Consider the following 12,182-nt stretch of genomic DNA (forward strand, 5'->3'; position numbering starts at 1 on the left):
TGATTTTTAAAAGCTCACCTAGAAAATAGATAATTCAAATCATATTGTATAATATTGCAGAATGAGAAGAAGAGCCGAGTTGAGAAACTAGAATGAGAAGGTTCAAATAAGAATGTTATTAGTATTATCTGATAAAAACAATTTAATCATTAAGCCGTTGGTTACGCTAGGAGTTTTAAGGGCTACGTCCCAAGAAAATGCTCGAAAAATTGATTAAAAAAAAAAGAAAAAAGAAAAATCTAGGAAATGTGTTCAGTCAACATAGTTGCAGTTTCTCTTCTCACTGATCCCGATGGCGATACGCCGGCACGTACGTAACGCGAGGTCAACGACGCACATCCGTTAATTTTAGCGGCAATCCCAACCATAACCACTAAAGTACGCCGCCTCTTGTCCTACGCTCGCATGCCTATGCAACCAATTGATCGTCGAATTTATTTTACTATTTTGATGCCAAAAGCATTTTTGCCTGATATTTAGGACAAAGCCAATTCTCAGAAAATCCGCTTCTCAGAAAAACCAGAGAGAGCTCGATCATAATCTGAGTAAGTCATCTTTCTTAAATTACGGATTATGCTTCCATAATCTCTATGATTAATGCTTAATTAGTTCCGAAAATCTCTGTTCAATTCAATCTACTTCATTTATTTCTGTGAAAACTGTGTGCCCATTTCTCAAATTTCTTAGCCTGGAGCTGATTTTCGTTGAAATTTGAGATGAATTTTATGTGGGTTTTGTTGGGTTTTTTTTTGTCAGTGGATAAAGTTCAAAACTTTATGTGGGTTTTTAATATTTTGATGGTGGAACTGAAAAAATGATTATTCTTCCTTTGGGATATTAAAAAGACTGGTAATTTTGGTTTATTGGTAGTTCTAGATGCATTGTTATGTATTAAAAGTTGAAATATTTGGGTTTGTAGGATAACATGGAAGATCCACGAGTGGAGCACAATCTTTGGGTCTTATGGAGAGGAAAGAGGTTTGATGTGAAGATCCATTCGGGTGCCACTCTTAAGGATCTCGGGCACGAACTGCAGAAGTTGACGGATGTTAAAGCAGATACGATGAGGCTAATTGTTCCAAAGTTTTCCGATAAAAGCTCGAAATTGTTGTCTCCTTTCTCTGATGAGCATCGGAACTTGAGTTTACAGGAAGCTTCATTCGTTGAGGTATCTTCTGAATACTTAAAACAGTTACCTAGATATTGCTATTTGCTACTGCTTTTGGTGTTTGGTGGTTCTACTTGTCTTTATGACGCGATAACTGCCCTATCAGAAGCTTTATGTGCGTGACTTGGACGACAAGAAAACTTTAGAGCCCTTCTAATTTCTATTCAAGTTTCATAAATGAATACGTGCAATGAATGTATTGAAGAGGATAAGATGGATGTAACTTTGATGGATTGAATGTCTATAACTGAACTTTTGGAGTTCTTGCATGCTAACTGATTGATTTGTTCTTTTTCAGGGAAAGTCCATCAGAATGATGGGAGTGTCTGAAAACGAGGTTGATGAAGTTTTACAAAATGCAAAGGCAAACTTGGAGGTTGGAAGTTCACACAAACTTCAGAAGAACCCTGATATGGAGCCTGATCATGATGCCCTGTCTGACAATCAGAACAAGTTTGAGCGCAGTCCTCATGATTCTCAGGGCACTGATGAATCATCATCTCAATTTACGGGAAGTGGGACCTTATTTGGAAAAGAATTCAGTGAGTCTATGATCTGTCAACATGAGTTAGCAGGGACCGAGTCTCGTGAAGAACCAGATCCTGATAATATGGATATTATGGAAAGCAGGGGGCAAGCAAGGAATAATGTGGACGAACCTGATCCTGATGCCGAGGATGCAAAAGCAGATAATTTAGGATATAGTTCCTGTAGAAATATCATAAGACCTAGGAATAATGTGGACGAACCTGATCCTGATGCCGAGGATGCAAAAGCGGATAATTTAGGATATAGTTCCTGTAGAAATATCATAAGACCTAACCACGACAGTTCTTTGGTTACTGAAACCATCAAACATGAAGACGATCCAAGGAAGGCTTATAATGAACCTGATCCTGATGATTCCCAGTCAAATGGAGTCACTCGGGCAGAGCCTGATCCTGATGCTAATATGGTGCATCCACAGAAAACATCCAGAATGCAGATTGATGAACCCGATCCAGATGATCAAGAATTTCAAAGAATTCAAGACCCTGTTACAATCTTTTGTAAATGCTTGCAGGAGAACATTAAGATGCTGGAAGCTGAGGTTAATCGCGCACAGGCTACCACAGTCCTCCAAACTCTCTTTAAGATAATAAGGTATAGTAGTTTAGTTTGATTAACTTGTAGCCTTTCTCCATACATGTAAAAAGTTCCAGGCAGCGTATACCAGCTGGTTTAATCTTTTTAGAAACACCATGTGATAGGGTCGCAGTTATATTGAACTTGTTGCTCTGAAGCAATGTAGAACTCAGGTAGCACATGAAGTTAATAGAAGATGCATTGTTGGGTCATCTGTAAACCTTTGTGCATTGAGATGTTGATTGTGGCTTATTCATACACTTTTTTTTTTTTTGTAGGAATGTGCTCGAACACCCAGGTGAGACGAATTACAGGAAACTTCTCAAGGTATGGACATTGTTACCAGTGATAATCTTTCATTATATTTAGCTTGAACAGGTGGAGTTTCCTCTTAAACATTTCTCCTAATAGCGATGGATATACATAGCAGGTGAACTCCACAATCCAAAGGAATGTGGCAAACTACAAAGGTATGCAACTTCCTCTACATTTAGATTCCGTATTTATTGATCTGGCTTGGTGAAATTTTCCCATCTTTAAATGGGAACCCTGAAGGGTTGGATAATAATCCCAGGACGGTCTAATGATCGAGCTACTGTAGCTTCGTGATAAACTTTTTTGTTTTGCCGTTTTTCAATTTTGCAATAACAGCTGCCATGGAATTCCTTCTTCCGATTGGCTTCAACGAAAGTGTCATGGATGGAAAACAAGAGACTTATCTTGTGCTGAAGCGGGATGATCCGGGATTATTGTGGCTTGCCAAGTCCACCCTTGAGACATGTATTTCCTGAAGACACATTTCCAAGCAAAGAGTGCTCTGTCTCTCTGTGATCTCTATTGTGTTGCGTCTCATGTAAATATGTAATGCATGCTTGGCTTGGCTGTAGAACAATCGTTGTGTATATGATTACTGGGCATAAAATCATGTCAGGTGAACATTGTAATAAAAATAAAAATGGCTGTTTTATATTTCGACGCTGCTCACTGCCCGTCACACGCCGCTCACCAACTAGTTTTCGGCAGAGTGTTACTTATCTTACTAGATATACACGAAGAGGTCTCAAGTTCGAACTGCATTTGCGTTTGCAATAACACACCCAAAAACAAAAGTGCATCTAGCGAAAGATAACTTTTGTATTAATGGATCATGCGTTAATGATGAAATACAACTCCACTTACAGAACTGAAACCAAAGAAAGAAAATGACAACTTCCTTTATCACCCTGTCAAATCTTATAAGCTTAAAAAGTATGAGCACGAAAGAAAATGACAACTTCCCTTATCACCCTGTCAAATCTTATAAGCTTAAAAAGTATGAGCAGTCACTCCCACTTTACATCCAGATATAAATAAAACTCATCCGAGTCGGGATACTATGCTCCAACAGTTTGATCCGCAAAAGGGGTTTAAGAAACAGGAAAACTCAAGAACCATCCATTGGAATATCACAGGGGTTTGAATTCTGCGGGTTTGCACCGAAAGCACTTGCTGAGATGTTATTTTGAGGCTGGCTGGCTCCGAATGTAAAGTCTTGAGGAGGAATGTCTAAGGGAGGCCGGGCGAAAACAGAGGTAGCACCAACATTGTTAAATGTAGGGACGGGAACTGGATTATTGGGTCTTGGGAAGCCAAAGCTAAACAAAGGTGCAGCTGCCGGTGGGAAGGCTGGCAGGGTTGGGTTGCTCTTATCAGTTGATCCAAAAATCTTTTCCTCATACTCCTGCAGTTGCCGGTAATAAGCTGCATCCACAAACACAAATGAAAGTCAGAGGATGGATAATTGTCCAGAACAAGTGGGCACTACTTTCATGCACGAACATTGCTAGGTAATATTCAGAAGGTTTGACAAACATGGCAGTCCACCATTTGCATTCTGCTCCTTCTAAGAAATGCTGAAACAGACCTTCATTGCATACCTTCAGTTAATTCAACAGCTGGTCTCCGTTCTTTCACCCACTGGTAACTCAGTGCTAGTCTCCATCCTCTAGATTTCATCAAATAAGCAATTACAATAGCCGGAGACCTGCAAAAATGAACATAGTTATTATCCCAAAAACAAACAAAAAATTTGATGATTAATATTTCATAAAAACCAATAGGCTGGTGGTTTAGCAATATATTAATTGCATAGGCTATGTGATCCACTATTTATGGAATACTCTAGACATAAACTAAAACAAAAAAAAATATCATTTTCAGTAATTCACCTCTTTTGCCCTGACATGCAGTGTACTAAAACGCGAGCTTTGTCGCTTTCACATTGCTCTGCAAGATAAAGCACAGTTTCACTTCGATAAGCAAACAATGCAAATTTTGAAATGCTAATTATACTAAGAATATCCAAGCTAGCATCAGCAATTCTGAAATTCAATAGCGAAGCCATTCACTAATAAGTATTAAAATTTTCAGGTCGGTTACAGTAATTAAATGCTATAAATCACTTCAGTGATGTTCTGCTATCAAAACACACAATAGCTCAGTAACTGCAGAGCGTGAACTAGTTATTTTTTATATTAACAACCTAGTAGAATGTGGTTCACTTAGCTCATCTAAAATTGATCAATTTAAGATTAAAATATATATTCTTCCAACAAATTATCAGAAAGGTGCTAGACTGCCAGTCCGTCTCGTTATTGCCCTTTGTCCATATCTTGATTCTAATTCTCAATTGGGAAGCTGACATGTAAACCTATAAGGTTGCAAATCCACTGAACCAGTGGATGGTACCAGAATGTGACAGGTGAATTCAGATATTTGGTCAAATAAAGCAAGAACTTAAACAAGGGGGCCATTAGGTAAGTGTGAATCAAGAAAGCTTTCTGTGTCGTGTTATCATAATGATCAAAACAAGGCCAAGGAAAAGGTCTGGGAAACATATCAAATTTAACCCTAAACCATCCAATCACCAAAAATAAAAAACTATTAATAATCCTATTCATCAAATTCCAATCCGTTAACATATAAAGATCCCACATTAAAGAACCCACCAACACAAATATCTTAATGTTCCCGTAACCAAGTTTCAGTGGCTCCGTACATTCTTTGACTTAAATACTATGCCAGGAGGGAAATCCATAGAAAAACTATGAACCAATTGAAGTAGCAAATGTACTCAACTAAACTGAAAGCAACAGCGAACAATATGTTAAATGTGTGCATGTCAGCAAATGATGCAAACAGTAGGTCACGACAGCTATATATGAAGACTGAGTTTGAAAGGCAAATCTGTATTAGTGAAAATTATGAGCCAAATATCCCAGAATCATAACCATATAACGTGCTGAAATCTAGAATACATTAAACAACATATGTGAATTTATAATGGTTAAAAAGAGAAAGTACACACCTAAAAATTGATTTGCATCCTCAAATTGCAAAATCTTGTCATCTTGGAGGTAGTGATAAGTGAAAGAGTTCTTGTAGAGATTTTGACAAGCAGGAACCGTCTGCATATAGAGGGAGAAAAACATCACACCAGAATGTCAAGACTTCGATTGTTGGAGACTGAATCACTATTTCAACCAACACAACACAACAAGTAATCTACAAATATTAGCTCAGTAGCAAAGATCATCAAAATAAACCCAATGATCATAAATCGTCAAGGCCAAATAGTGAAAACTAATTCATTATCCAAGTCCATATCTATTCATAACCCTAGACACAGCCTTAATCCACCTTTCTTACTTCTCATATGAAATTATATCTTCTATTGCAGAGGAGTTAACCACCTATATGACCACCACGCAGCTTATCCTTGGATGCTACCATTCGCCTCTTCATGTTCCGCTATCTATCTCAACAGCCAACTACTTCAATCTAAGAGACAAGCTAACTTTTGATCTCAACCATTCCGTTTAACGATGGATGCTCTTGCAGCTATCTCATTGACTTCCCAATTATTTACATAAACAATGCAACAAAAGCACTTCCTCATACCGCAGATAAAATTTCAGCTTTGGCATCTCTTATCCATCATAAATACAGTTCTCCAAAAGCACAACTAATTTGCACAAATCAACATACGAAAACAAATTCGGCTACAGAAATCGAACCTATAAACCAAACTGATCCATTCCAATAGCAAAACCGAACCAGAAACGCAGTATCGTATTCACAATCCTATAACCAAAGCATACAAATCAAAAGTACAAAATCTTACATTTAGGACACGAGAAATTCCCTGAGTCTTGAGAAGTTCAGAGCGAGAAGCGTTATCGTAGCTGCCCAAATAGAGGAACTCCGGCAGGATCTCAGACGGAAAAGCACTAACTTGGATCGAAGTTCTCTCAGAAACCGCCGGCATTCGATGGCCGCAGACCCCACAGACCTCCCCTTCTTCGTATTTGTGATAGTGCCCACAAACCCCACATGGATTCTCCCTCTCCCTCTTCCTCATACCCTAATTGCAGCAAGATTACGCACCGACCCAGATGAGAAAACGAATTCCAAATCACAAAACAAGCAAAACCCAGATAAAAAAAACCCGAGAAATCGAGGTGGGTTCCTCAAAGATTGTGTCTTTGATAAAGACTAAGGTGGGAAAAAAAGAGAGGGAGATTTATAGAGAGAGAGAGGGGCAGAGAGAGATTTAGAAGGCGTTACAAGGAAGCGTAGTCTTATCAGATTGATGAAGATTTATGAGCCCTCGGATTCGCGCTTTGGCTTTGGCTTTGGCTTTGGCTTTTGGGCGTCACTCACTGACAAAGCTGTCCTTATTGGCGGTGGGAGACAATACAGTAGAAAAGAGAGAGAGAGAGAGGAGAGATGCAGGGTGGGGAGGGAGGGCGGAAATCACGGCAGTACGTGTTTATCCATATTGTTTATATACTATTTCATTCCCCATTTATGATGGAAAGAGAAATATGAGAGGGAGATATGGTGTTGGTGTGATTTTTGATTGATGCTCTGCTTCTTCCTTGTTCTTGCTGAAGGCCGTGCAGCAGAAAAGCCAGACTTCCTTTTCTTTTGATAATTCAATGCACAGGGGGTTATTTTCTGCAAAGCCCCAGGGCCCCCATCCACATTAGTACCCAATCACACTGTTCCTTTGGACCACATATTGTGTGGAGCCCATTTACAGTTTTCTCCAATTATGTGACGACACGTGGATTCTACTATTCATGAGTCATGGCAGCTTCTAGTTTTTTTCATTGGGAACCGGGTCCCTTTCGGATCCAAATGAACTAAATCTAATGATCAAATGATCCGGATCATTAAAATTTGATCCAACTACTACAATTATTATAACTTTTAGAGGAGCCCTTTCTTTGTAGCTATTGGATCAAATTTCAATGGTCTAGATGATTTGATCTTTGAGCTCAATTCCTGTGGATCGGGAGGAAATCCGGTTCCTTTTCGTTGTCTTTGTTTTTGGATATGAAAAAACGCACTTGGATAATGGAGAAATTTACCTACAATTTTTTCTTTTAAGAAAAAAAATATGACTTTTACAAACCTTTTTTGGTTTTCACACATTTTTGTTTAAACATGATCCTCGAATTCCATTTGACTTATCCAATTCAATTACTAAAAATAAAGAGGATTGTGTAAGAAGTTAAAAGTTTTTGTCAAAGAAATTTACCTACTATAAACTACCAAGACAACGGTATTTCAACTTAATTATGTATTTAATTAGAAAAATTATAGCATTCAACGTCAATAATACAAGCACGTGGCACGTCTAAATATTTATCCACAACGTTATATGATATATTATTGTATCATTAATACGAAACATCATTAGAAAAACGTAAGTAGCTTTACTGATTTAGGTGCACCCAGTGGCAAGGCCCAAAGTCAAGCCCGGTAAGATATCTCAGCGAAACAATCGTTTGAAAGAGTTAAACCCAAAAAGCCATGGCCATTGTTGGCGCTCTGAAAACAATGGCTTCTCCCGCTTGGCGCAAACTCTTCACTCGTCGCATGTCCTCTTCTTTCTTTGACCCCCTCCACCCCCTCGTTCTCGCCGAGTCGTCATCACCGGTACTCTCTTTCTCCTCCCTTTTCTGTCTCTCATCCTCTCTGTAATCTTAGCTTGGTGCGCTCTGGTTTGCAGGGCTGGGCATGGTGCCGTCATTGGGATGAGGGGTGGAGACGACGTGGAAGATGACTCATAGAAGGCGATTGCGCCATAAGGGCACTGACCCCTGAATATATCAAGATGAACGGCTTTGATTCAGACACACAATCATGCACCTTCAACAAGCTCACCTCCAAGGTTGCTGCAATCGTGCCCTGTGGAAGCAACCCAGGTGAATTCAATGAGGAATTGTGGCTCATTTCCAATGTAATTAGTTTAATTTAGTATCAGATAGTGAAAGTTTCGGCTGGCATTTAGTACTACGATTTACTGGTATTTCTTGCAAGCGGAGGTCTTGGTTTGGATAGCGAGTGCGATACTAATTTAGTATGGCTGACTCATGTATAAAAAAAATACTGAAAGTTTCATGCTTTTACTGAAATGTGTACAATGTATATGTGTATTATGTCAGGATCATCGTTCAATGGCGAGGTTTATTGGATATGCGCTGTGTGCTGCTGTAGAAGCACTTAAGGATGCTAGTTGGATCCCCACCGAGCCTGAAGAAAGGGAAAGAACGGTAATTTCAAATTTTAAGTCGGTAATTAAGATGATTGAAAATGTGGGTTTATGTTAATTTGATGGATGGCAGGGAGTCCCAGTTGGTGGGGGAACTGGAAGTAACAGTCATATATTGGACGCTGCGCAAATGATTTGTGAGAAGGTTGGTTTTTTGTTTTACATTTCCGGTTGTCAAAATATCTATGCAATGACATGGGAAATGGTAGAAAGAACAAAACTTGATATGTGCTGTTTCTATTTGTCTAATAAGTGTATTCGTCGGCTTAGTCCTTTCTTCATTCCTCAGATACTAATCAACATGGCATCTGGTCATATCAGCATGAAATATGGATTCCAGGTGTGTGAACAACTTTCTGAGACACATTATGTATGTTACGAGTGTTACGTGGACAAAGGTTGGTTATTTATTCAAATTCTGATGTATTTATGCAAGGACCATCATGGACGGAGATGTAGGTCATTAGCTATCATGTTGGTCTTTTTTCAATTGAAGTTGGCACCGAACCATTAACCATTGAACCAATCGAGTGATTAGTTGACAAGAGTGCCAAAAACAAGATGGACTGCAATAGCTCTCATGAAGCCATGAATCATGTTCTGCCCTTTTTCAATTTTCATACCGAAAAGTCTCTCCTCTGTTTGAAGGTCATGTGTACGTATTCTCATGTAGTAAAACATACATCTGGTGTTGTTTTTAAACATGGGGACGAAATCATGCTGCAGTAACAGCTTGTGCTACTGGAGCACATTCTTTGGGTGATTCCACAAGGATGATTCAGTTTGGAGATTCAGATGTTATGGTGGCTGGAGGCACATAGTCTAGCATTGATGCTTTATCATTAGCAGGATGTTGTTCCACTGCTATATAAATTTTATAAGCCTTTTTTGTGTCTTAGCCATGTACCTCACAAGCGCACAATGCTTTAATACTGAATTTCCAGCCTGCATTGGTTGAAATGTACTTGGCTCTGCTCACAAAACTAGCTTCACTTTTAAGGGCGTTATACTTTGTTGCTATTGTTATCTTGTTTAAAGGATTTTTCTTTTTGATTTCCAGGTGAAGGGCCTTGACTACTAAGAGACCATTTTAGAATATTCCAAACGTAAGAATATGTGGGTTTATGGGCCTACGTTTTCTATTTCTCTCAAGGAAAAATAACCCTAATCTCCAATTGCTTGGAATTCAAGGTTCCTACCGCTTTATTGTAACAGTACTTGTAAACAAGAGCTCCGGTTCTTTTGGTCGGCAACTTGGCACTCAAATCCCGTCATGTCCACCGAGAGAAAAGCTCAAGGCAACATCTCAGAGAACCCATATACAAATACAAGTTCGAACATCCAAAAGCAAGACGAAAGAATGGGAAATAATGATGATGAAAGCACCAAGGATGTGGAAGCAATACGGAGGCCTGAATTACCAGACCTTGCTATATAACCATCAAATCCTCCGATTCCTTCCCACTAAATCTGCCGTCCGCATGAGTTTTCTTTCCAAGCAATGGGAAGGTGTGTGGTCTTCAGTCCCTATATTAGATTTCGACGAGGGAAACATTGATCATACACTCGACAATCAGCCAAGAAAGTTCATCAAGATTTGGGAAAGGTATGCGGATCAATTCCGTGAGAACGACAAGCAAGTCTTAGACAAATTCATGCTTCGCATGAGGTACTTTGTTGACGACGCTACTTTGGTCGATAAATGGTTGAATTTTGCGATTGTGAGAGGCGTCAAAGAGTTGGATATCAGCCTCCCAAAGAAAAATGCAGAGGACAGAACAAATGGCTACTTGTTATCCCTGCGGAGTGTTAGTGCTGCAAAATATCTAACTAGTTTAAATTTGGAGCATGTGGGAATACAAGGTTTCTCTGGTCTTGTACCTTGTTCTTCCTTGAAAGGATTGTCCCTCAAAAATGTGGATTTGGAAAACTTTGATCTCATCGACATGTTTAAGTTATGCCTTTCCATCGAACATTTGTCATTAACGTCATGTGTTATGAGGAGCATGGTCTTTCTTTTTCCAGAATCCAGCCTCAAATACTTGGAAATTATGCATTGCTCGGGTGCGAGGTTGATTGTAGTTCGTGCTATGTATCTCAAATCTTTGAAATTTGTTTCAGGTTCAGATCAAAGCTGGAGAATGAGATTGGAAGAGCTCGCGATCATGGGAGCTAAGAACCTGAGAAGTTTTGTATTATGTGGAAGCATATGCTATGTGAAGGATGCATTTATTAATCCAAAAGTAACATATTTCCTTTTTAATGGTTCTGTGAAGTTGATCTCTTCGATTAAATTGGGCCCTGCAGGCTCATCGGAACACTTATCTGCGCTGAGAGATTATCTCGAAAGTTTTGATTGCTCCGAAGACATGTCCCTCTATATTCAAGATGCCAAGGTATATATATCAGCCACTTTACAGTTTATGTATTTATGCATCTAATATTCCACGTTCTGCAGTTGATTCCTTACTAACAATTTCCTTTTTAACTCTCTGTGTTGTGTGAACAGTGTAGTCCTTCATCTTTCCAGAAAGTTTCAGAAAGACCTGCTCTCCACCATTGCGTAATCCCAAACATAACGTCACCGCCAAGATGCCTCCGGCAACTGAGGCAGAAGATTCCGAGTTGAGGGACTCCTTGCTTTGGATAGCACCTTCTGCATATATACCACAAATTGAACACTGGACATGATGAAATGGAGGACCGATGATTTTTAGTTGTTTTCACTTTCGAAGTTTAGGGTTTCATACAATCTTCTTCATTTTTTCGAAGTTTAGACTTTCCGTTAATCTCTAGCACAAAAGAAATTAAAATTTTTGTCTTCTTCATGTGAATGGTTTCGTTGAAGACAGTTCGTATTTACTTCAGTATGAACTATTTCATGCAGTAATTAATGGATACGTAAACTGTTTTCCCGCAATGAAAAAAATTAAAAGGGTTGAAGAACATTAACCATGTAGCAACGAGCAAGCAGTTTTCTCTAACAAAAACATGTACACCGGTGTTGTTACAAACGTAGAACAAGTTATATGTTACAATTTCTCACATTCAACGAGCGGAAGGGTTCTTCTTCCCTCTGATCTTTACATATGAACATTGAACTGCGCTATACAAAAAGGAACGTTGAGGCTTTAAATCCTCGTGAGGAAAGTCCAAGTCACGAATGATGTATGCGTTTAGACAAAGTTGTGCAGAAGCCAATTAAGACTGTGATTGCGATGCCACATATATTACGTCGCCGCAGACCATGATTCTTGAACTCGAGCAGACTAGTTCAGCGTTTTGAAG

General features: G+C 39.1%; 3 protein-coding genes across 8 annotated transcripts; 2 read left to right on the plus strand and 1 right to left on the minus strand.

Moving 5' to 3' along the window:
- Positions 1-315: 315 nt before the first annotated feature.
- On the plus strand, positions 316-3,262 carry LOC137708256 (uncharacterized). Of its 3 annotated transcripts, none has more exons than XM_068447296.2 (7): positions 316-378; positions 481-545; positions 920-1,168; positions 1,467-2,311; positions 2,572-2,620; positions 2,724-2,763; positions 2,945-3,262. In XM_068447296.2, exons 3-7 carry the CDS (start codon positions 926-928, stop codon positions 3,082-3,084), a joined length of 1,317 nt encoding a protein of 438 aa, XP_068303397.2. In that variant the 5' UTR covers positions 316-378; positions 481-545; positions 920-925; the 3' UTR covers positions 3,085-3,262. The 3 variants fall into 3 exon arrangements, with proteins under 3 accessions (XP_068303397.2, XP_088545642.1, XP_068303396.2); XM_088689516.1 differs by lacking the exon at positions 316-378 and having other exon boundaries at positions 406-545; positions 1,467-1,896; positions 1,987-2,311; XM_068447295.2 differs by lacking the exon at positions 316-378 and having other exon boundaries at positions 406-545.
- Positions 3,263-3,409: 147 nt separating this feature from the next.
- Positions 3,410-7,293, minus strand: LOC137708257 (protein-tyrosine-phosphatase IBR5). 2 transcript variants are annotated; one of them, XM_088689517.1, is made up of 6 exons: positions 6,899-7,037; positions 6,456-6,695; positions 5,640-5,739; positions 4,501-4,558; positions 4,210-4,316; positions 3,489-4,033 (listed from the first exon to the last, which is right to left on the minus strand). In XM_088689517.1, the coding sequence occupies exons 2-6, from the start codon at positions 6,690-6,692 to the stop codon at positions 3,717-3,719; spliced, it is 819 nt and encodes a 272-aa protein (XP_088545643.1). In that variant the 5' UTR covers positions 6,693-6,695; positions 6,899-7,037; the 3' UTR covers positions 3,489-3,716. The 2 variants fall into 2 exon arrangements, with proteins under 2 accessions (XP_068303398.2, XP_088545643.1); XM_068447297.2 differs by having other exon boundaries at positions 3,410-4,033; positions 6,456-7,293.
- Positions 7,294-8,110: 817 nt separating this feature from the next.
- Positions 8,111-11,722, plus strand: LOC137709558 (3-oxoacyl-[acyl-carrier-protein] synthase, mitochondrial-like). 3 transcript variants are annotated; one of them, XM_088688708.1, is made up of 7 exons: positions 8,111-8,278; positions 8,352-8,582; positions 8,788-8,895; positions 8,968-9,039; positions 9,184-9,234; positions 9,955-11,290; positions 11,409-11,722. In XM_088688708.1, the coding sequence occupies exons 2-6, from the start codon at positions 8,457-8,459 to the stop codon at positions 9,973-9,975; spliced, it is 378 nt and encodes a 125-aa protein (XP_088544834.1). In that variant the 5' UTR covers positions 8,111-8,278; positions 8,352-8,456; the 3' UTR covers positions 9,976-11,290; positions 11,409-11,722. The 3 variants fall into 3 exon arrangements, with proteins under 3 accessions (XP_088544834.1, XP_088544833.1, XP_088544832.1); XM_088688707.1 differs by having other exon boundaries at positions 9,184-11,290; XM_088688706.1 differs by lacking the exons at positions 8,111-8,278; positions 8,352-8,582 and having other exon boundaries at positions 8,778-9,039; positions 9,184-11,290.
- Positions 11,723-12,182: the final 460 nt, after the last annotated feature.

Source organism: Pyrus communis, chromosome 17, assembly GCF_041283825.1.
Source record: "Pyrus communis isolate YQ-2024b chromosome 17, ASM4128382v1, whole genome shotgun sequence".
Taxonomy (NCBI): domain Eukaryota; kingdom Viridiplantae; phylum Streptophyta; class Magnoliopsida; order Rosales; family Rosaceae; genus Pyrus; species Pyrus communis.